Here is a 25359-nt window from a genome sequence, read left to right on the forward strand (position 1 = left end):
TGCTCTCAATGTCATTGTGTTCCCTGAACAGAAACCACTGGTACGGCTGACTTGTGTTTTGAAATGAGATGGGTTCTCCTACCTTGCTCATGCATATAATCCCAAAATAACTCTAGAACTGGGGATGGAAAGGTGTCAGGGAATGGATACTGCACCATGCAACATTGGGATAGAGGCTGATCAGGTAGGGTGAAAAAGGGTCAACATCCAGCATCCTCTAGAGATGCCATAGGTCCCAGCAGAAGAAAGGATGTAACTTTTGCTACTGGTACATTTTTTTGGAACTTGGTCTAGGTTTATGCTCTGCCAAATTAAACTAAGCCATCACAGTAGATGCTTCTGCTCTGTTTTTAGCAGACTACTGCTGTTCAAGTCAGGCTGTAAGATTTCTTTCTCAAACTGAGCATTCTGGCATCAGTCACTTCAGAGGGAGTAATACCATGAAAATACATGCAGGACTAAATGGCACTGAAACTCCATGGACTGTTTTCCCCTTTTCTTGACCATATGTAACAGTGTGTGCTGCCTGGGTGACAGCTATGTCTGCATTGAATTCTAGCAGGAAAAGTTCTGTATGTGCAAATATTCCATAGCTGCTATGTGAATTGTCAAAACTGCTCTGTGAAGGAAATCTGCAGATGCTAACTTAAAGGTGGTTCTGGTATGTTTACATGAGCTATAATCATCCCCTTTAACTACAGTGTTAAGAGGTAATGGAATTAGAACAAAACTTGATCACAGTGGATATAAAATAACTCCCTGTTTTTCTTTATAGACTCTAATAATAATAATCAATAGTACACAGATGTTTTAGAAAGAGTAACCTCTCAAGTTCTCCATATAATCCCTTATTTGACTCTGTACACTGTGATGCAATACTGGGGAATGCGCACAGGTATATGTGTGGTTTGGTACATGTATTTGCATAAAGAATAGTCTTTGTATGTCTGCCCAGTAGTGGTAAGGCCAGCTTAGTGAGTCAGTTTCTGGCAGAAATTTCTGCTTTGTTAATTTTCCTGAAACCTGGGAACAAATTACTTCAAAGTACCAAGCGGGAAAAGTGTTTCCAAACTGAGAATGAATGTTGGAGGGAAAATTCTGTGATTAGGGTTCATGTACAGACTTTGAGGAAGTTTATGTCTTCAAATTTAAATCAAAATTCTTGATTACATACATGTATTTTTTTCTTTTCTGTCATGCATTTCATATTACCTTTCTGACTGTGTACTATTTCTAAGTGGCTATTATTATAGGGCAGAAAGTACTAAACATTCCAGATTACTCATGTCACTATTTTACATTCTTTTTTCCTTTATCTATTTTTTTGTAACCTTAGTTTTATTGGATCTCTTGTTTAAAAGAGTTGAATTTTCCTCATGTTTGTTTGTGCCAGCTTCACAGACTTTGTCCTAAACAAAATGTTTTATTTGCATATTTTCCCTTTTAATAGTGGCAAACAAGTAAATTAACCTCCATATGGTACTGCTTTATAACTTTTAAAAATCTCCTTTCACTTTGGAAAATTGAAAACAAACCCCATATTTTTCCTTTGGCTAGTTAAAGCTTCTTATAAAGTAGAAAAACAAAAATAATTATGGGAAAAGAAAAAGATGTGGCAAAAAAAAATATTAAAAAGTAAGTATTGACTTTGCTTTTTCGATGGGTTGCATTTGGGCAGGGGTTAATTTGCCCATCTTTGATGCATAAATAGCCAAAATAGTGTATTCATTGTCTTTCGATTTTGTAAGTGCTAAGTACAGCAAAAATAAATCACTCTATCTTTCCTTCCCTGAAGTGGTGTAGCACTTTGGTATCTTGTGCTTTCAAAACAAAAGAAAAAAACAGTGAAGAAGAAAATAATTCAGAAAATGTTTTTACTGGCGCTCATGGTTATCAGAGTCAAAGACCATAAATAATTTTTTTAAGATTTCGTAGGCTGACTTGCTAAGTTTTATGAGTAACACACTGCCTTTTCTTTCACTGTCTTGTCTTTCTTTGGAACATCTTACTGTATGCTAAATAGAAAATATCTGTGTGATTTCAAATTATTTTTTTGAGTCCAGGGATCCAAGTTTGACCTCTGAAGTGCACAAGATAGTATAATTTTTAATCCTAAACCTCAATTAATTTCATGGAAAGCTCCCAATGAATTGTGTTTTGGAAGAATGGTCAAAGTCTCTCTATTTTCAAAATCTTAACAGTGTCTTGGGAAGGCAGCAATACAAGACAGGAGATTTACATGAAGTGCTTAGACAGAAATCCCAGAAAGATCAGACTACTTTCCTCCCTTTTTTTTACATGTTTTTCCAACTTGGTAAATTTCACCAAGCAATAATTTCAGTCCTATCAGAAGTTCCACAAAATACTGTGATAAAAAAATATCATCTGTTATCAAAAATTATAATAAGCTATGAGGAGACCAGTGTTTTCAGATGATGTATTTCCCTCTGTGTTAGATTTAAGAGCTATTTTATTTCCTTATAGTATGCACATGTGAGGTAGACTTGTTTTTTTTTTTACTTAAAAAGCTGTCAGTGAGCATAAAAGTAATGTTTCTTCAAACAAATTCCATTTGTTTGAAGAAAGATAAGTGTTTACATGTTAGTGAAAATAGACATAGACTCGAAACATGAGCACTAGGTACATTTGCATGTGAATTATATATTACACATACACCTTATCATGATAAATCTGGTTTGGGTAACATGTCAGTGCACCAAGTTTATCTGGAGATAGCCCTACTGTGACTTAACTGACAGGGTTTTAATATGTGGTTTTGGTTATGCAGGAAGAATGCAGCATAAGATGCTGTGAATTAGTGGCATGTCACTAGATCATCTTTTGTTAGAACTATTGTTCAACGGTACCTGTTTTGTTGCTTTTTGTTTGTTTTTTTTTTAATTTCAGGCTGGTTGTTAAAGAGAAAACTGGTTTGAGCAGGTTGGTGCACTTGCAAACATTTGAAACTGCTTCAGAGAAATTCTAAGAACCGTAGATGTAAAGGATTTTTTTAGGCCTTTTTAATGTCCTCGTCTTGATTTATAAAAATAAAGGAAGTAAGAGCATATTTGAATATTAAATTAATACTATTTTGCTGGTCTTGAAAATTATTCTGCTTTGTCTCAATTTAATGGAAGGCAACATCCGATTGATTCTGTCCTTTATTTGCAGATCTTGTCAAGACATGTCTTTCTCTTTTCCCCTACAAAACCCATTTAACCCCCTCAATAATTTAAAAAGACAAGTGCTTTACCAGGCTTTTCTCCCTTCTTTTCCTTTGCTCTCTTTGATGTGTGCTTTGCAAGCTAATTCTCTATGGCAATGTTTCGAGATTCTTTCTGGTTTTTGTACAACAATGTGATGTATATTAGCCACAGAAGTTTCTTCTGGATGAAAAAGATACAGGGAGGAAGCCAGGAGATCATGAGCTTGAGGAAGCTTGTTGGTCATAATTTGAGGCTCTGGATAGCAGTTTAATATAGCTCTTAAAGACACAAATGCACACTCACACACAAAACTCTTTCACAAGTCCTAGGAAAAATGGTTCACAGGAGAAGAAAGAGTGTTAAGTCTGAAAAGACTGACAAAGACTGTAATTTTTCTCCTGTGAGATAATGGTTTGAAGCCAGAAGCAGATAAAAGATTGCCATAAGAATGGCCTAATTCCCCATCTTGTAAAAGGATTAGATAATTCAGTCTCTTTATGGATTCCTTACTCTGGGAAATATATTTCCACTTTTGGTTCTCTTCAGAAATAACTGCAGAGTGTACTTATTTAAAGGCACAAAGACCTGCATTCAGACATTTTGGAAAGGCAAGCAGCACACAAAAAAGATTAATTTGCAGGCTGTGTCAATGTGTAGGTTTTGCTCAGCAAGTGTATATTCTTGCATTACCAACTGAAAACATTATGCTGTGCATTAACTATTGGTGATGTGGAAACTTTCCACAAAAATCTCCAAGAGTGACTGGAAAACAGCGTGATTAATTTGCAAAAGGAGAATAAATGTCAACCAAAATCCATTTTTAACTACTGGTTTTATGAATTTTCAAGTAATTCTCTGTGTTCTGATGTTTAAGCACTGAGAGATAGTGTCCTTAAGAAAGTGAGTGCAAAAGCAAGAAACAGACTGTGGTTTGAATGGTATTGGTAAAAAGGAAGTTAGTTTAGATTAAATGTATCTTAGATCAGGGTGAAACTCAAATAATATAAATTCTGTATGTCTCACATGAATAGAATTGCTGGTAGTAACAGCAAGGCCTGATGCCCTTGCATCACTTCTTTAAAGTGGATTTAAAGGAATTATAAATGTCTATTGGAAAGCATGCTGATTGTATCATTAAGCATGTATTCCTACATTTTATTTAGAAATGGTACTAAATATTTGTATTTATTTGTGTGCTCTTATAGTTTGATATTGGAAATGTCTGCCTTCCTAGGTAATGTTCTGCAGGATAATCCAATAGTTCTCATGCTTTGTTTCTCTTCAATGCAGATGCTTCCTGTATTTTAGTGTAGAGTGAAAACAGAAACTATGGCACTGATTTCTTAATATAACAAGGTGACATGCTGCAGAGCTTTTCTATTGTTGCTTCAGAGGTGGCAGCCACTTTCATTGCTCAACAAATTCTCAATCCTGCTTTAGAGGATCTAAGGCATTTTTCTTCTACAGTTCAGTGATCTAAAAATCATATAAACTTTTTTAAAAATCTAATCTTCATTAAGAAGGTAGTGTCTGTAGCTAAAGCTGATGAGGAGTTGTACCAGATAAAGAGTACTTTTGCCTATATATTTTTAATAATATTTATTTAATATAATTTTACCATTATATTAATTGGTACTGTCTGTACTGGAAAACTGACATCTTTGTGTCTCTGTACCTGTGAATACAATAGGAATTTTTATGGCACAGTTTTAATATTTTTATATTTGTAAAAGACATTAGTAAAACAAATGAAGTAAGTCAGAAATTCCTGGCTTTATATTTAGGTGCTGAAAAAGCTTTGGATTTTACAGCAGTATAAGGGAGTGCAGAACTTGTGGAGTCAGTAAGTCAAGGTACATGAGGTCAGAATTTGGATCAGTATGTTTGGGAACAAAGAATGAAGTAAACTCATTATTATAGGCAAGTCAGGACAGATGATTATGAAGCTTGAAATACTCTTACTGGTGTTGAGGTTGCTAGGGAAAGGTGCAAGAAAACATTCAATGTAACCTAAAAGCGTGTGGAGCCGTTCAGAGCTTTTGTTGTCTGATCTCTGTTGCTATAACTTCCCTGGAGTTATGTATTTGTCTTAGGAGAGTTATAATCAGTATTCCAGTGCTATCAGAGAAGGTTAGATGTAGATGTGAAGTTTTAAATTACAGAAAGGAAGCAGGTGATTTGGAGAATAAAAAAAAGAAGTCCAATAAGTCAAATTTATCCTTCTTCTCATCTCTGATTAAAATTTCCTTTTGCTGACAAAGGAACATCATCATGTTATTATATAGATATAAATTTCTTTTGTTAATAAGTTCATGATATTCATTAATCTTATAAAATGTATATTAGAATTTTTGATCCAAAACAATGACTGCTTCATAAAGAAACTAACTATAAATCATGGAAGTATTTGGTAGGATTTTTTCAAGAGAATGGGTAACCTACTTTGAAATAATTTAAGGAAAATAAGTGACACAAGATTTTAATTCAAACATGACACTACCTCTGTTTTTCAGAGAACTTTGTTGTTGTGCTCTTAAAAATATGCACCAGTTTTGGCTGATCATGAAAACAACTTTACTGCTCTTTTTGCTGAATGATTTAAGGATTTTTACCAAACTTTCCAATACTTCTCACTGTATTCAGCTAAAAGAAGTTGACTGAGTCTTTAGCAATGGAGATCAGGAATTTTCCAGTTAAATGTGTGTTTTCAGGAATAATGTTTCACAGAAACCAAAATTTTTTACACTGTTTATTCAGATTCAATAAAATTTAGCTGACACAGGGCAAAGCAGAGAGAATGGCTGCAGCTGCAGTGCTTAGACATGCAATTTCCCCCCTCCTCCTTGGAGAGTGCCCTTTACTGTCCTGGAGCCCCTGAAGGAATTTTTCTTCACTACTAAAATGTCAGCAGAAGCATTTGTATTTTCTTGAAATAGCAGGTTCTCAGGATTTCTTCTCAAGTGGAGTTTCAGTTTCTGTTCTTGTTCACCTCTAGGGAACATCAGAATTTGAACACAGTTATCCAGCTCTAGTTTGCTACATTTAAAAATAAAAAGAAGTCCTTAGCTATGTACCAGAATTTGAAGGCCAGCCACATGTGCATTAATTATATAACTCTTGCCTGTAGTTGTTTATTTGGGATTAAAGGAGATTTTGTCTAAAAATGATAACCCTTCTGCTGGTTCATTTTAGGAAGGAATAGAATGGGATTTTGGTTATTTAAGTGACATATATCTGGAAGAATAGGTGAAAAGAGCATTAACCTAAATATAATCTAAATTTCTATCTGTAAGTGACAATTACTCTCTGAATTTTATTTGGCACAGAAATTTCCTAAAGTACAACCTCTGTTATAAACTAGTGCAAGACAATTATTAATACACATACTTTGAATCAGTAGTCTATGCAAAGAACCAATACTAGAGGGCATATATCTCACTATGAGGTATCCAAAGCATTTCCATTTCTTCATTTTCAGAATACATTATGCCTTCTCCTTAAGCCCTGATAATAGAAAGGACCTATGTTTGTAATGATTTTTGTTAATCCCATGTAATCCTAAGAAGTATTATATGAACTATGTTGGTATTTTTTAATTCTAGTATTCTGCTGTAACATCAAATTTACATTAGTTTCTCCAACTATTTATTTTAAGAATGTCATGGAACAGCAGTGTTGACATAGAGGAGAATCATCATGTATGTCTACATTTAGTGCACTGGAGGAGTTCTCAGGTAGGAATTTGTCCTGCATCCAACCTTGACAGGTTGGAGAGATGGGTAGAGAGGAGCCATCTGAAATTCAACAAAGGCAAATTCAGGGTCCTGTACCTGGGGAAGAATAATCATCTGCACCAGCACAGGCTGGGGGCTGACCTGCTGGAAAGCAGCTCTGCAGAGAAGGACCAGGGTCCTGGTGGACAACATCTGCCCATGAGCCAGCAGTGTGTCCCTGTGGCCAGGAAGGCCAATGGTGTCCTGCGGGCGCGTTAGGAAGAGCGTTGCCAGTGGGTTGAGGGAGGTGATTCTAACCCCACTCAGCCCTGGTGAAGCCACATCTGGAGTGCTGTGTCCAGTTCTGGCCTCCTCAGGACAAGAGAGACATGGAGATCATGGAGCAGGTCCAGTGAAGAGCTACAAAGGTGATGCAGGGACTGGAACATCTCTCCTGAGAGGAATGGCTGAGTAAGCTCGGCCTGTTCAGCCACAAGATGACTGAGAGGGGGCCTTATCAATGTTTACAAGTGTCTGAAGGGAGGGTTTCAAGAGTCTGGATCCAGGCTCTTCTTGGTGATGCCAAGAAATAGAGTAAGGGGCAATATGCAAAAACTGATGCACAGGAAGTTCCACCTGGACATGAGGAAGAACTTCTTTCCTGTGCAGGTGACCATGCACTGGAATGCGTTGCCCAGAGAGGTTGTGGAGTCTCCCTCACTGGAAATACTCAAGAACCATCTGTACACAACCCTGTGCCATGTGCTCTAGGATGACCCTGGTCAAGCAGGGAGGTTGGACCAGATGGCCTACTGTGGTCTCTTCCAGTCTGACCCATTCTGTGAATCATATTTTTAAGATCATACCAGCAGGAGAACTGTGATTCACACATCCACAAGCTTGCTTGTAGTGATAGACCCTGTGTAATGCTTCTGCACTAAATCTATAGAATTTATTCAGAATATCCTTGGTCCTGAAGTCCTTAACAGTTTTTTTGGAATGCATTTTGGGGTTAAAGAAAATTGAAATATTTACCTGTAGGCTGTTTGCTTTGTAGCTCTTGAAGCTCCAACATGCGGCTGGTTACTATAACTGAAACAATGTCCTCTAAGCTAAAAAATCCCTCTAGAAACAGATATGGGAAAAAACGTTGGCTATCAGGTATCAAATTTAGACTCACATTAAAATAATTAATAGCTGAAAGAATGCTTTGGTTAAAAGCTGAAGTAGTCCATCAAGCATTAGTAAGATAGTAATTTTTAGGTAACTTTTAAACCTATGTGTCTTTCTAATGAATGCTTCTTTCTGCTTAAGAGTTTTTAAGTGTTTTCATTTTACTGTGGAGATGTCTTATGAATAATAGTACTTTTGAAGAAGAAATTGTAATAGTCCAAGTACCAGAGTTCTTTTGTGTATGTTTGTGACTTTTTTGTTGCTTGAGATTCGTGAGGATCTATTCTGATATGAATCTATTTGTAAGAAATACATAAATAAATTGAAAATTTGATGTTAAAATAAGGTATGGACATGTCAAACATCCTATTCACCCATCCACCCAGTATATTTCTTCCTACAAAGTAAAATTCTATGAAATTGTTTTTCTGATTAGAAAAAGAAAAGAAAGAAAAAATATTTTTACATTGAAAAGATTTTTTGTGTGTATGTGTTCTTCATGAAGCAATGGACCACTGAAATATATCTAAAATCTAGAAAAAGATGAGCATAATTCCAGTTATTCATGTCTGGTTTGGATTTATCGAAGCTCTGAATGGGAACATAAAATCTTGAAAAATCTTATGGGACAAAAGAAGCAGCTCCACTTCTAGAGATAGTTTTTATATGACTGTAATGTAAGCAGAAAAGGTTGGAGTAATTATCCTTTTAGTTAAATATAAATGAACTACCAACATGGCTGGAGAGATGGGTATCTCACTTCTGGTTCTTGCAATTTCATGCATGTCTTTCTAAGACTGAATATGTGCTTGCAGTAAATGTGCATATGTATGTAATGAAGGAGGATGGGTGAATTGTACTGCAGTGGAAAATTATGTGATTTTTTGATAGCTTCCTTTTTTTTGCATAGTTATTTCATTTGCAATTTATTTTCTCCCTATTTGAATATCTTAAGGATACAAAGTAATTTGCTTCTGTTTGACAAGCTAGGCTTTAAAGAATTGGTAACTAGAGCATTAGAAGCCAGATACAGAGCTATAAAAGATTAATAGAAGTAATTTTCAAAATTAGGTTTACAGCTTCTAACTTTTACATTTTGTTGTCTTGAGTTTCATGTTCTATGGATCTACCACCTTTGATAAGAAATATTATGAATTTACACCTTCCATCATAAATAAATGATTCTAGGGGCAATAAAAGGAGATAAAAGTAATTGGGGATGGGGTTATTGGGGAAATGGTTTTGAGGAGTACAAACAAATAGATGACTTTAAGATCTGTCTATATTAGATAACTGTGAGAATAATAAAATGTGAAATTTAGATAGGGCAGATAAGGGGATTCTACTTGGTTTCAAAGGTTAATTTCAAGCTTAGTATAAAACAGCTGCAGAGGGTAAGAATACAGAGTGAAAAGAACTTTTTCTTCTTCCAAGAGATAAGTTATTTCTTTCCCCAAGGTTTTACTTCAATGCATTTTTAGATTCCTGGGCTTTGCAAAATTGAATTGCATTTTTCTTATTCTTTTCATGTCTGAATAAACCCAAGGTAAGATAACCTTTATGTAAATGGCAGTTATATTGCATTTAGAGCTACAAAGCACTTCTCAGAGCAGAATTTGTACTCAGGATTCATAAGAGCCTGGAGAAGGATGGTGGGACTCCTGGGATGCTCATTTGAGCAAACAGATACAAGCATTATTTGTATAAATTGCTGTCAAGGCATTGCAGTCAGCTGGTGCAGCAGGAAAGCCTGAAGACAAAGTCTGCCGTAATTACTGTATTTTCCTTTTAACAAGTAACAAAGGAGGAGGAAATATTCTTGCATACATAACCCCTGTGATGGGTTAACTTTGGCTAAGGGCCAGTTTCCTACCCAGCCAGTAGGATGACAGGAGAAAATAGGAAGTAAAAGCTTGTGGGTTAAGATGAAGACAGGGAGATTGTTTATCAGTTACTGTAATGGGCAAAGCAGACTTGACTTGGGGAAAATTAGTTTAATTTATTGCCAATTAAGGTAGGTTTAGGTGATGAGAAACTAAAAGATAGACATTAAAACCACACTTTTCCTCCTCCCTTTCCTGGCCCAAGTTCATTCTGTCACTTCAGACTCCTCTCCCCACCCCCTGAACAGTGCAGGGGAGACAGAGAGTGGAGTTTTGTGGTCAGTCCATTAGAGGTCCTCTCTGCCCTTCCTTCCTCACCCCACTTTTCACCTGCTGCAGTGTGGGATTTCCATTGGCTACTGTCCATCTCCCAGACATACTCACCTGCCCTGGTTCTCCAGGGGCTGCATGGGATATTGCCTCTGGCATTTTACCATGGGCTGTCAGGGAGTGTCTGCTCAGAAGATGGGGCACCATCTCCTTTGACCTTGGTGTGTCCTCTGCTGTTTCCCAGTCTTCCTGTTCCCTGCTCGTCTGCCTGTGTGGCATTGTGACTGGCTCTTCCTTAACTATGTTTCCTCCAAGATGCCACCATTTTGGCTGAAGAGCTCAGCTCTGCCCTGCCGTGGTTCCTTGTGGTTCCTTTTGGAGCCAGATGGAACCACCTGTGACGGACTCAGGGCAGGCCCAGCCTCTTCTCACCAAGCCCACCTCCCTGCCAACACATTGGCATGGACATCCACTACAGTCCTATTCAATTAAAATATTTTTGGAGGTAGGGAAGGAAGCTTGCCGTCTCACATGCACACCAAACCCCCACTTTTGTAAAATAAGACTTAGAAAAATGTGTAAGCTAGAATTCAACTGGCTGTTCCTTGGAGACTGGTTACTAGACAGTCCAGGTTATGACTGAACCCTGAGTGTGGGCTATTCAGCAAAGCTGCTCTTTTAATTAGGGCAATGTTATGAGCAGGACATGTAGCCAAGGATAATCTTCTTCTGTGTCTTATCCATTGAATATGATTGCAAATGTTTTCATTGCATTTTTCCACAATTTAGATTGCAAGGGGATAATTTGGCAGAGAGGCCAGAAGATGTCTCCATGGTATCTCAGACATCTGAGCCAGCAGTGTCAGACTCTGATGGTAAGTTATATAAATATTTGCTGCTCATAAAAAAACCCCAAACATCAACATCTTGAATTTGAGAGTAGGGGTTATGTCTGTAAAAGATGAAACACTTCCAAGAGAGTGTTCCTGGGCATTTGAACTCAATCATTTACACTTCAAATCTGTTCAAAGAGCCACTAACATATTTTTTGTCATGGCCAATTAACACTCCAGAATAATTCCTAGGCTTATTTTGAGAGGTTCACTGGGCCAGAATTTGTTCTTATTAGACAGATTTTATGTTAGCACACTAACATTTAAAACAGCTTAATAGCATAGGCATGGGCTGTTCATTGCTGCTTTTATGCCAAAGAATGGTCTTTGAAATATTTAATTTATTACTACACATGCATCCAGATGATTCAAATGTTTTACAGTAGAAAGAAAGAGTTTATAAAATAACTCTGAAAATACTTTTTCCTCTCATACAGACATGTTCATATGTTGGGTTAATCTGCAGTCAGGACACTGAGGCTTATTTCAATTTCTTCTCAGGTTTTTGAACTGAGTAACACCTGAAAAGTTGAAAAAGGCACTTCATAAAGGATATCTTTCCAGAGAATGCCCAGCTTTCCTATGAAAGATAAAATTGATGAAGGTTAACTTTATCTTAGTTGCTGCTGTAATGCAGAGGGAAACAAATACAGGTTTTGACAGTGAATCTGCAAAGATTCAGTCCATTCCCTTACTGTCAAACCAGCCGAGTCTACAAAAATGGTATGTTTTGATTTGCAGTGTAGTCTTCAGCAGCCATGGACAAGTTAGCTATGGTGATCAATTAACACAAAAAACCCTCCAGAATGTATTTTTTTAAATTATCCTACTCTCTGTCTACTATCTAATGCTATTGTATGTACTATTAGATATCACAGCAACCTGAGTTTTCACTCATTTCTCTTGCCTCATTTGTAAACGAATCATTAGTAACTAATATGTCTTTAAAGATTAATTTTTCAAACTGATTTTGTGAGAATGTGTGGTTTCATGCAGTCAAGACACTGCCTTTTCCTTTTATCTGCCATTGATCACCTAATTGAACAAGGTAATAGGACACTCAGAATCTCAAAATACAATGTCCTTACAGTCTTCATGAAGATTGTCAGCAAGAGATGCTCAGACTGGTGACTTCATTCAAGCTCTGTGAAAGGAAGGCAAAATTCTATTGTTGTGACAGTGATTCCCAGAAAGGGAGGTGGTGGTGGCTTGCTTGGGAAGGAAATATCCATGCATGGTATTATTGCAGCAAAAGCAAATAGATTGGTAAGACAGACATGTGGGAAAAAGCTCTACAGTTCACAAAATAATTTTTGAACAGATCTCATCCTTGCATATTCCTTCCTGTGTACCTTTGCTCCTGAAGTGAAAGTATGCCCGCTTTGCCATGTCGTGTTATAAAATTGCAGGCTTCAATTAAATGGTTAAGTGTTGCTAAGTGGCAGCAATACCAGGATTAAAGAAGGTGAAACTATCAGAAAATACTGGATGCTGTGTAATATTGGAGCTGGATCTTTCATGGTCACAGAATGTGGAGCACAAAAGTGCTGCAGCTGTTCTACCTTCGGCCACTTCATGTGCTTCTGAATACTCTGCAGTCAATATGGCTACAGAGAAGATGGAAGATGCTTTCTTTAAAAAACCACTACATTCAATAAGATACAGGGAGTAAAATTTAGATAGGAAGGTGGGGCACTGATATTCATGTTGTTATAAACATCTATCTGTCTATGAATATACATGGACCTGTTAGTCATGTAGCTAGAAAATAACAAGGGCTCTCGGGCAAAAAGATTGAGGTCGATGGTAAGGTAATGCCAAATTTCTGTCAAGAGGTGCCCTCAGAAATGTTCAGTGTTTTGTAACATATGGTTGAGTCTTTTTTTCCTAAAATGTTGGCTAGTGTTACACTTCAATTTGAAAAAAAAACACAGCTGGATTTCACAAGTAGGTACAGACTATAAACAGACACAGAACTCAGGCAACTGCCCATTCTATCAATCCTCCCTGTAAATGCAGCACAATATTTGCTCTCTTTGCATCTGATACTTATTTCCAATAAATATTATTATGTATGAGAGGATGATTGAAAAAAAACCCCATAAAGATATTGTTAAAAAACCCTAAGTAACCAAGGCATTATTGCAGTGAATTTTTAGTTATGTCCTCTTACAGATGTATTACATCATGAAATAGTGACTAGCAAGCTTCACTTACCCGGTTTATTTGAATTTATGTTCTGCTATTTATCAGTATCAGTGACCTTAATGAGGGAAAAGTGCAATGGGAAGTGCTGATGCAAACCATTCATTCAAGAATAAGCAAGCAAGGTGCTGATGCACAACAAAGTTGAGAGTAGCTTTCTTTAGATAATGATCTGTTTCTGTTGTTAGATCTGGAACATCTCTCCTGTGAATTTCAGATGAACTAAGCTCAGAAGTAATTGGGCAGAACATCTGATCTAACAGCCCTTATAAATAAGCCTCATTTTAAGCAATTCCACCTTCTAAAGTTAATGCAGGAGCTTATGTGAGAAGATCATGTGCAGCATCAGACACTATACTGACTCTGCTGACAATCTGGATCTGGTTCTACTTAACCACTACACTGATTTCCCTCTAGGATAATCCTGCTGAATTGGACAGGCTTGTGTTTGATCTAAGTAGTAAAAATGAGAGGTAGGAATCAGGTCTCAAGATAGAAAAACACAAGACACTTAAAGCTGCAGTTTCTTTCCACTGTCCTAAACTATACCTCTCAAAAATGTTTCCCTTTTTCATTAGACCACTTCACAAGAATGAACTCAGGGAAGAATTTAATAGGTTCTTGATTTTGATCAGAAGCAGCAGCATAGATGACTGCATAGCAAACTTTCCCTGTACATGCCAAGCTTGTCTGGTTTGTCTCTTTGGTCAGTTCTCCACTGAGCCTTGCTCTTGTTCTGTGGAGGTGGATGGGGAGAATTGCTGAGGCTTCAAAAGATACACACTACAACAGAATTGATCCAGAAAAATCTACATGCAACAGCCCCCAATGTGTTTTTCAGGTTGGTGGGATTGTAGAAGCAATTCACTTCAGTATTTTGGGGGGCTTTTAGATATGTAGAAATAGTATCCCTTAGGGATAATTGTTCATTTACTCCCAATTTCCTATAAGTACCATACAACCTTGTTTTACTTGTTTCATTCTCTTCTGCTGAAATGTACCTTACCCTTTGAGTGAAGCCATGATATAAGGCAGGAAAAAAAGATGTCATTGCAAATACAGCTTTTGCAGTCTGTGCATCCTTGTAGAAGTAAGTTTAAAATGCAGTAATGTATTAGGGAGTAATCTCCTAATATAGGATAAATAAAAAGTACAAGACTTCTAAGCCACTCCTCAAGTATCTGTGAAAAGCTGTTTATTATGTGAGTTTCTTTGCATGTATTGTGCAACTCCACATATTTCTGGGGTGTGGGCAAAGACTTGTTTCTTTTGTGAATCCCCCTGGAATAATATTGGACCAAAGATAATAGGCTCTGTGGTACTTATGCCTCTTATGCCAAATGTGCAGGTATTTCCCATTTTATTGTGCTGTTACATCTACAGCTCTACAGATTATATTGTGTTATATAATACTTAGTTTGCTAAAAAAATTTTGCTAGAGCAAATTTCACATCAGTAGCTTATTCCCTATCAAATAGGAGTCACTGTTTTTTTGTGGTGTTTGTATTCTGGTTGGTTTGTTTGTTTTTGTTTGGTTTTTTTTTTCCTTTCAAGTGTCATTATAGTAGAAAGTTCAAGAGACATGAGGATGTAGAGGAAAAGTTTGGAATTGGGGATGTTCAATGAAAACATGAACATATGAAACACATATAGTGTTGTTCTGGGTGGAACTGCATGACCAGGGTAAAAAATTAAGGATGCAAATATGTGGGAATTAAGATTGAGAACTAGATAAGGCAATGGCAAAAGTGTGGCATCATCTCTCAATTCCCACACAATTCCCTGATCATAACTTTGTGTTATCATCACCTCTTTGCCCTCCACATCAATTTTTTTGCAAATGAATTGGTAACCACAGTTGTCACACTTCACAATAAGTTGTGCTTTCATAGTAAGGATAGTCTGAGATGTTTAGCAAATTGGATTCTGGAAACATAAGGACCCTGCTAAAAGTCAGAATGACAGCAGAACACAGGGAAGATCAGGACATCTTCTTTTGTTCGGCTGCTGATGCAGCATCTAAGTGCCTTAGAAGAGTGCTAGGCAAAGAGTGAAACTGCATGGAATGTTACTTGGAAATTTCTTTCTCTGACAGGGTTGCATAAAATCTGTTTTAAGTAATTATACATGCATCAAAGAGACATTTTAGACTCCTCACAAAATTCTGTCATTTTAAAATGTGGCAATATGGGCAAAAGTTATACTTTCAAGGCTTTTAAATATTATCTAAACCGTCCAAATCCTTTTACTTCAGGAATTTTAACTGAATTAATTGAATATAGTTTTATCCATTTTATTAAAGCTGGAGATCCACTACTCCCTTGTGTAAAGGGTAAACACTATTTAGTTTAAAGAGTAAAGTGAATAAAGAACCTAGAAGATACCTTGGCCACTGAAGGAAGCTTGCTTATCACTCTAGTCATCTTAGAGACTCTGTTCCATGTTGCATTAAGATTGTAAATTAAAATCAGACATAAAATAAAATCCATTGAACTGTAACTGAAAATACTGTACATTTGCAATAGCCACGTTTACCTTCCCAGCAGTAAATTTTTAGGCATTACATTTTCAAAGTGACTAACACTTACTTGATTAGAGTGATTTACATTTCTCTTGTACCTCTTTGGAACAGCTCAAGTACCTGGGGTTGAAACGCTCACAGAAGATATTAATGAGTTTCAGAGTGCTTCTCAAGTGACAGCATCTGTAAGTACCTTCCCTTATGGGTAATCCTGTAATTTTTAAAATTAGTTTCATAAAAAATAGATTTTGCATAGAGATAAGAGTTGTGTTTGCCAGCACTGTCATCCTAGAGAGAAAAAAACCAAAATTTACGTAACCCTTCTGAATTTTCAGTTCTCTGCTTTAATTTTTTCATTCTAGGAAAGGGGGTATTTTGAAATACGTTTTTATAATCTACAAAACCACATGTTGGGCTTGCCCATTGGAAGTGCAGTAATTTTATACATATTCTGTATGTTTGTAAATGCTAGTCAAATACTAATCTTGCCAGATAATATTCAGTTTTAAAAATTGAAGAGAACAAAATAATTCAAACTCTAAATTTCATTCTGAAATATGAAATTTTGATATCTCAACTATAATTTAGATTTCTATCACCATTTGCTTGAAAACTAATAAGAACAATTTAGTTAAAATTTGTGGCTAGTTTATTTGTATATTTTAAAAGAATGAAATATTATGCTTGGTAATATCTCCATCTGTTCTTTTTTTTTGAAACTTTAGGAAATCTCTGCAGATATGCAGTTTGTGGAAAACATAACCAACAGTAAAATAATTTTTAAAGAATTATATAATCGTAATTTTGGTGCTATTAGTATTGCAGCAGGAGTTTGAATGTAGGCTAAAAAAAGGATTGTGTTTTTTTGTTTTTTTTTTCCTAAGGCAAATAAATTTACAATAGTTGTTCCTTTTTGCAAAATTTTAGACAAGTAAAGAGGACACATTAATTCCTATTCTGTCTGTTCAGCAATACTGCTTAATAGCACACTTTAATGTTAATATAGGAGGAGAAAGAAGGACTCAGTATTTGTTAGCTAAGGAAAAAAGGGCAATATAAAGAAAGAAGAAAAATGGCAGTGCAGATTGGTCTTGCAGTCTTTCAGGCAGCTGATTAAGCAGTGTGAATAAAGCTAGATAGTTTTCATTGAACATGAAGTATTTACAACCAGATTATTTATCAAGACAGTTGAGGGATATGGAGTTCCAGATCAATTCCTAAAGCTCTTTGAGAACTTGGAGTGCAAGAACCTCACAGAGCATTTGCTGGTATTGGGCAAAAAGAGTAAAGAACAACTTCAGCTGGTGTTGGTTGGAGCTGCTTTTTCAAACCTCCTTTCTGCTTCCCACCAGCAAACAGAGGAGTAAAATAAATTTTTCAGCGTTTTCAGAACTCACATTTCCTTATTGATTTGGACTCATAGCTACAAATTTTGATTTAGTAATTCTGCAGACATGTAACATACAGAGAGAGAAACAAATTAATTGAATTACATAGAAAAAATACAAAGAGAACAAAAGTTAATTATGCTTTTTAGCAAAATCTTGTTACAGAAAGGTACAGCCTTCAGCTGAACAGTTTCACATGTATGCTCTGTGTGTGTGCAGGCTTAGGAGCAAACAAACAATATGTATCTGTGTTCATTTCATGCTCTGGTAGTTCCAGGCTTATTTGAGGTTGCTGGGAGGATGGAACTGCCAGAGGCAGTAGGATTCCCTGGGCTGAGTCCCTGAAAGCTGGCTGGTGTTGTAATTACCAGAGCTGCAAAGAGAGATGAGAGCAGTTGCAGCTCTTGCTCTGCCCGTCCATCCTCTCCTCAGGGCAAAGGCAGGTCATTTCACATTCCCAAACTCTTGAAAAACTTCTTTGCCTAAGTTTCTAAGGAGCCAGTTCATACTCTTTGGGGGTTTTTTCTGGTGTATTGTGTCTTGCTGTTCTTGCTTAAATAGAGTGTAGCTAGCTGATTCTGTACTTTTGTCTCTTTATAACGGCTTGATATCCAGAATTAAAGTCAGCTGTCCAAGGCTTTCTCTGTAACTGTCTCTCCTCAAAAAGAAACAAATGACCCAACAGTTCTCCTTGCCTTTCAGGGCTCCAAAGGAGAGATCTGTTCCATGCTCCCCTAATAATTTTCCATGAGACTTATTCTTTGGCAATCTTGACATACAAAATATAGATATAAAACTGAGATGCCTCATAGGAAGGCTGTGGAGATAAATGTGATCTTGAAATGGATTTCCACAATCTTTCAAAGTAGTAAGACCTATGCCTATAAACAGAATTGATACCAAAATATATTCTCATGACTTGAATGATTTTTAGATATTTTATGAGATGCAAGATGCGGGAAAAATAGAATACTATGTTGATCGGACTTTTCTCATAAATTTGATAAATTGATTCATGGTATTCCCTCAAATGTGCATATTACAGGTAAAAAATCCTGACATGGGTCAAGGTGTGCAATGTTTTATATTGATACTGCATTCCAATAGGCTAATTTGTGTTTGTGGCTAGTTAAATAGATGATTGTATAAATTCTTCTCTGCTAATGTATATTTGACAAATTTTCCTCAAAGGTGCCTTGGCCTTCAGAGGATAAGTGTTGTGAGAAAAATTGTAGGACAAAAGAGCAAGAATTATGCATAAGGATTTTCAGAAAAAACTTTTGGGCTCTTTTTTTTTCATGTCCCATGAATGAATCCACTTGTAAGATCTTTAATGTGGATACTAAAACAATCTGGATACTGGTACTCAAAAGAGATATGCAACATCTACGTATGTTACATGTTTCATGTAATTTACATTATGGTTATATTATGATTTTCTTGCAGCTTTGTATATTTTTACTGTTCTATTTCTGAATACCCTGGTTTTTGTAGTTAGACCTTTTTATTTATACTTTTTAAAACAGAATATTTTGCTATGCTGTATTTTTCATTAAAAGAGTTAATGTTGGAAAAATTGAAAACTTAGATTTTAGTGGCTGCACACCCCCAAACAAGCCATTCTGGGCAAATAAGTGAGTAAAGCTGGCAAAAAGCTGGTTGAAGTATTTACAGGCATCAGCACTTTCCCCGAGTGTTTTGTAAGAATTCAAAGTGGAAACAAGCATTCAAAACATCCTTAGAAATCCTAGTTTACTGCCTGGCAAATACTTTTGTGTAACAAAAAGTGCCGGGCAAAATGCAAAATCTTTTTCTTGAGATTTTTTCACTGTGGTGAAAAGTGTTTGTATCAAAAGTGTATCAAAGTTTGATAGCCAAATGTTTAGAACTTTTCCAGAAATATAAAGTAAAACAAGAGTCTAAGAAAATACAGAAGTTATACTAGGAAAAATTTAAGTGGCCTGGAATTCTAGCAGAAATGGAAAAGCAGAGTTGCAGAGGAAGCTGCTAACTTTGCAGTGACTAACAGATAGAAACAGGGCACAATCACTGAGCAGATCACATGGAATAGCCTTTGCCTTCTCTCTGACTTGTTTCTTTTACCACCTGGATCTAACAGGACTTATGCTTACTTTTTGGGAATTTTTATGTGACTCTTGCCTTGCACGTGCACATAAAAAGGTATATTTTTCTTTGTAAATTATCCATGTAAGGCAAAGCAATCCAAATGCAGCAGAAACTGGAAGAAAAAGTTGTCCAACTGCAAAAAGCATTTCTGCATGAATGTGCCTTTGGTTTTTGCTCTTTATTACTGTGCAAAAAATACTGTAATAAAGTGTTTTATAGAAGTGTTTTGTTTTAAATATTTTTTTCCTGTATTCCCTACTGCTTTGAGACATATTATTTGCTTTCATAGAAGAAATACAGACATGGGTTTTCTGTGATGAATGCATAAATTCTTTAATTCAGTTTGTAAAAACTTTAAGCTTCATGCACAAGGAAAAACTAAGCCTTTATTCTTGCTGTCAATATATGTTGAATACAATAATATTACAATGTTGCATGATTTCAGTTCTATTTGTTAGAAATTTTCATAGCTTTTCCCATTTTTCCCCTAGAACAATAATATGAAGTAACTGAATTACTTGTTTGAGTATAATCAACAGAAATCATCCAAACTTCTGCATTTAATTAAATCTATAAACTATTTACTGGGTTGGGGTCACTGTTTGGCATTTAGCAGTTTATTCATTCAAATAGCTATTTCAAGATAGCACTGCCACATCAGGAACAACAGCAGTGCAACTTTGTGGTAGTAGGAAAGTAGAAGGATCATATTTAGATCATATTTATGTGCACATTTATGTTCAAATTAGAAATTTATGAACATATTATGTTCAAATTGGTGTGTTCCAATACAAAAGTTTTCAAATCCAAGCTGAATTTTGTAATTATATAGAAATTCAGGAGCTTAGAGGTGAAATTTCAGATTTTAACTTCAAAATTTAAATCTTCTATAAAAATAAAAAGTTAATATTAGACTTCTTCAGCTCTTCCCCAGGTAGTAAAAAAATCCCTACACAAATGTGTATGTTTAACCACAGTTAGGTAATTTAACAATATAGGATGGTTAGAAAAGCATAATATTGAAAGCTGATTGAATCTGCTTTCCTAAAAGAACCCCTTTAAGAGTTCTCTCCCAAATTTGCCCTGAACCAAGACACAGGGTTCTTGGGAAATAAGTGATTATTCCTGCAAGTAGTTAGGTAAGTAGATTGAATTGCATATCCTGGACCAAATTTGGTTGAGACCTCCCTTATGTCAAACAAAATCCATAAACTACACATAGATTTTTTTATATACAGGAAAAAAAAAGAGAAAAAAATTATTGGGTGAAAATATTCTTATTAGAAAATATTTCATCTTCTAGACTATAATTCGAAATTGAAAGAATATTCTGAACTTTGGAAAAATATATGTAGGAAAAGGAAATCAATTAATGCCTTGTTTTTACCTGGCTAAAATTTTGTGTTCTTGGGCATGACAAATTCAGAAATACTAATCCAAATAACTGTAAATAGAATTGAAGTTTAGAAAAAATTATTCTGGTTGCATTTCAAAAACTGAAACAAATGTGATTCCCAGGTGACCAGACATTTCCTCCTTCCTGCTTTCCTGTAAACAGAAAAACTGTGTGTAAGTTAACTCAGAGTATAATTTTTTTAGTGTAAGGTTTAGTGTAAAATGTGCTGCTGGCTGACTGCCATGGGAAGCCAAAAGCTTGTAATTTCAATTACACGGCATTTCAAGTAGAACAGGCCCTAATGTGGAAGAGGGGATTAGAGGTGGCAGCTGATATTGTAACAGAGCTCTGAGAAGCCTTGTATTTTTACAGTATCAGATGGTTTGCTCACCTTATGTCCTTGAACAGATTATGGAAGCTGAAACATCAAATATTGGGTGACCTCTTTATAGAAAGTGCAGTTAAAGAAAATATTGTACAAAAAATATTTTTTTTAATACTTCCTAGACTACAGACAAAATGTTTTGGTGAGGTAATAATGTAAAATTTATTTCAGATAGACTGTCAAGAAATATTTAATTCTGCTGCAGAATATCTGTACTTGCCATCTGCTTGGCCAGAGTGGGAGGGACACTCGTAAACAAATCAATAAAGAGGTTCAGTAAAGAGGTTTTGGATTGTGGGGGTATTTTTGTTTGTTTTGTTTTGTTTTAATTTAGAGGGATCTCTGTCAAATATCTATTTAAGTTATTCAGCAAAGAAAAGCTATGTTATTGTAGAAGGCTAAGCCCAGGTGTATTCCTTAAACTTTTATCTCCTGAAGCTATCAATAAAATTTCCATTTGATTAGCAAAACCAAGTAGAATCTAAAGTACAATAAAATCACTTTTTATATACTTACAAGTTTTCTAAATAATTTGGTTTCACCTTTTACTCATTTCATAGTTATCATTCAGTTTAGGTAGTCTTCCACATCCACTAGGCATGCACAGGAATATCTTGTTTTTACTCTGAAACAGACCAAAATGGCATAGAAATACATGCTGAATAGTTTATTAACACTTTTTTTGGCCAGTAGGGAAGAATAATTTATTTTCTAACAAGTACTTGATTTTCAGGTGGTGTAAGCTAGAGTCCTAAATCTTGGTCTTAGCTGTTCTGAAAAGCTGTACCTCTGTAGAACTCACCAGGTGTCACTGGGTATTACATAGGCCAGGTCAATTCAGCTCAACGGTGAGATGAAAATATTCACATCTGCACTGGCTTTTTTTGAGGGACAAAAGCTGTACTGATTCATGCTGTGTTGCATTGTGCTGCAGATTGAAGCACAGAGAGTGAGCTCGAAAAAACTTTCTTATTCGTGACCTCTTTAATTTTTTTTTTCTGTTCCACTGTGGTATTCCTGGTAAGTTATGGTATTTTCCAGAAGTTTGGGGAATCAGTGATGAGAGGGATTATTTCTGACCTTATTGTGTGTAATTTTTTATTTGAGTGGTAATTTGGCCAAGGGATATAAGGAAGATAAAAACAATAATGAACGTATTGTATGTGAAGAAATGATGATGATACATGAAGAAAGTCACTTAAGAAATTGACAGGGACTTGACCTTCAAAGTTGACAAATGTATCCCAAGTACTTTGTTTGAACATATTTCTGGTGCAGAGCTCACTGCCTCACCTTCAAAGTTTGAAAGTGATGAACAGGACACAGAGTTGTTTCTGCAATTTAGAAAGACAAGAATGTCTTTCAGTAACATCCTCATACTTAGATCTCATTAATCCTGTTAATGCAGACAGGCCATTTATAAATTTTGTGCTAATATTTATAAAGCGTAATGAATGAGCAAGGGCAATGGGAGTTTGGAAGATGCTGAAATAATTGGAAGGATTCCATGCGCATACTTCATACATACATGCTGTATTTTTCAACTACATTCAGTCTGCTGTGATTATCACTAAAGTTAACTGACATTAGTGTTTCATCTCTGCAGTTCCTGGCTAGCAGACAAGGGATAAGTTTTGGTGAAGTGCAGTAAGAATGTTTAAATAAATGGTTTGCAAGCCTGAATCTCTTTCCTAAGTGACATATTTAAACTGCTGCTATGTATCCACTGGAGAGAAGGCACATCAGGGAATTCTGCAAGGGCTGTACAAATTCATTTATCCTTGCATTTGAATTGACCTGCTTCCAAAGCTTTCTTGATAACATCTCCCTACTTTCAGCTTGTGCTTATCTTCTAGGAATAGAAGACTTGTTGCATAAATTGTTTGCTGGAGACACTAAGGACCTCTGTCTGTGTTTATGCACCTAGATGAACTCATAGTCTTAAAATGTTAAAAAATATTTTTTAATGCTAAGTGTTATTTAGAAATATGTACAAAAATTACCTGGGCCTTCCTCCAAAAATGTTGTTGATTATAGCCGTAGAATATTTAGCTTCAGAGAAAGAACAAAAAATGCTTACAGTACAGTTTTAATGAATTCTTATACCCTTTTTTCCCCAGATCATTTAAATTCTCTATTAGGTAAGCATTTAATTGGAAGTTACTATTATTATAAGCATATAATTTGTTATGAAATGAAATTGCTAATAATAAATGTCTCATCTTCCATAGAAACTATAGCAATACTGTTCTGATCTTTTGTGAAGCTATTGCCTGAAAAATGTCAAAAGCTTACGATATTACATAAAATAGAAGATGTGCAGGAAGAGTTACAAAATTTGGGGGAAAATTCATCCAAAGTTGTTCCGGTTTCACAGAGTGTTGGAACTGTGTATCTGAAAAGGAGCTTGAATATGTAACAGTGGAGAGCTTCCTGTACTCAGTCACCTTGATTTTGCATGGGTCTTACATGACTACTGTGCATAAAGGGAAGAAGTACAGTAAAAGCAAAATCTACCCAAAACCAGCAGAGGTTTGTAGAAGAGAAAGATAACTCCATTTCCAGAAGCATTTCCAGGACATGGAAAGTGAAATCATCTCATCAGGCTAACCTTTGGAAGTATGTTTTAAGGAGGTCAAGGAGTTACTGAAAGCTGATAGTAATTTGCTATAATAAGCTTGAATAGTCCAGTCTAAGAATAATAGTTGGGTAATTTGGTTGTCAATTATTGACACAGACCACTGGCTATATTTTATCCCATATTCATCAAAGTTGTATTTATGAATGAAATTGTATATTCAAAAAAGGATTAATCCTTATAACCCTGGAGGTTTTTTTTCCTCATGCTTTTTCCCAGATATGAAAATATACCCTGTAAAATGCAAATAAAAATGTTCTTTTTCCACCATAAAAATCTAGGGACAAAGAATATCTAAAAATAGGTTGGAAACTGAAAAATTGGAGTTTTCTTACTCAAATTTTTCAGAGTTTCAGAAACTGAAAAATTGGAGTTTTCTTACTCCAATACCTTTTCCCCCTTCCCATCTCTTATTTAATTTCATTTATTTCAGAGGAACTGATCGTAGAATAATATATTCTTCCATTTAGAGATAGATATTGTATAATTAATATCCATTTGAAATAATTATTTAGTAATGTAATTTAGTAGAGATTAATATTCTGTAGTGAACTCAACAATCCCAGTTGCTGTTTGGATGGAGAATTTACAGTGAAGACCCAAATCAAAAATGCTCAAAACCTCTTAGGGGAACAAGCAAATCAGGTCTAGTGATATGTCTGAAATAAAAGTGTTTGAAGGTGCCTTCACTTCTGAGTTATTTACTGTTTTACTCAGCTATTCCTCTGTATTTGCATGGGTTAAATACGGGTAACCTTAACCAGGGAAAAATTAGCATTAAAAAAAAATTTGGAAAATTAAAAAAATGTTTTTACTGTTCTGAAAATTTTATTAATTAATAAGAACAGAGTTACCTGCTACTTCAAACTGTTTTGTATGCTGGTAAATGTGACTGGGCTTTTTTGCATACGTATAAACAGCATTACAGTATAGCTATTGCTTTAAAAATATAAATCTGTGTTATCTTATTTTAAAGATGCATGGTTCACAATGATCACTTGCATTCAAAGCAGAGTTTATTTTGAATGGATTAAGAATGATGTAAAATATATCCCATATTAACATTTTACTTCTGTAGAATTATGCCTACTTTTCTAAAAGGGAAGGCAGCTACACTGTTTAAAGCACTTCTATTTTTTTTTTTTTTTTTGTGAACAGAGATGATACCAAACCTATATTTTCATGTTCATCCTTTAAACTGTGCTGCACCTTTCCCTGTGGAATAAGAGTCTGTCCAGGGAAGTGCCATCACTGTGGGCAGTGATCCACAGCAGCCCCGTGTCAGCTGTGATGCAGCTCCAGCCTGATGGACTGTGGAGTCTCGTGTGCCCTCTGTGAATGGGGCCACCAGTTTGGGTCCCCCTCCTCTGATCAATCATTCTTCTCCCTGAAATTACTTCAGCTTAATGTCTTTGAAACAGTGGCCTCTCTAAATTTGCTTGGTATTTAATGAAAGATTTAAAAATTAGTAAGAGGTGAATAAAAATGTGACCATTGCATAAGCCTTGTTTCTTTAGGAAACTAGCAAAACTTCCTAGACTACAAATAAAATGTTTTTGTG

The 25359-nt window shown here is 35.7% G+C and overlaps 1 protein-coding gene across 10 annotated transcripts in view; it reads left to right on the forward strand.

Annotated features, from left to right (window-relative positions):
• CUNH8orf34 (chromosome unknown C8orf34 homolog) overlaps window positions 1–25359 on the forward strand; it is a 150776-nt gene that overhangs the window by 103526 nt on the left and 21891 nt on the right. For all 10 annotated transcript variants that reach the window (XR_011678113.1, XM_071420693.1, XM_071420705.1 and 7 more), the window contains 2 exons: window positions 11035–11120; window positions 15976–16049. Coding sequence is in view for 9 of the 10 variants with exons in the window: in XM_071420693.1 (XP_071276794.1) it covers window positions 11035–11120; window positions 15976–16049 (160 nt within the window). In the remaining variant the exon portion in view is untranslated. The remainder of the gene's footprint in view (window positions 1–11034; window positions 11121–15975; window positions 16050–25359) is intronic.

This window comes from Agelaius tricolor, unplaced genomic scaffold, assembly GCF_023055355.1.
Source record: "Agelaius tricolor isolate 1412-34295 unplaced genomic scaffold, bAgeTri1.0.p SCAF_2, whole genome shotgun sequence".
NCBI lineage: Eukaryota > Metazoa > Chordata > Aves > Passeriformes > Icteridae > Agelaius > Agelaius tricolor.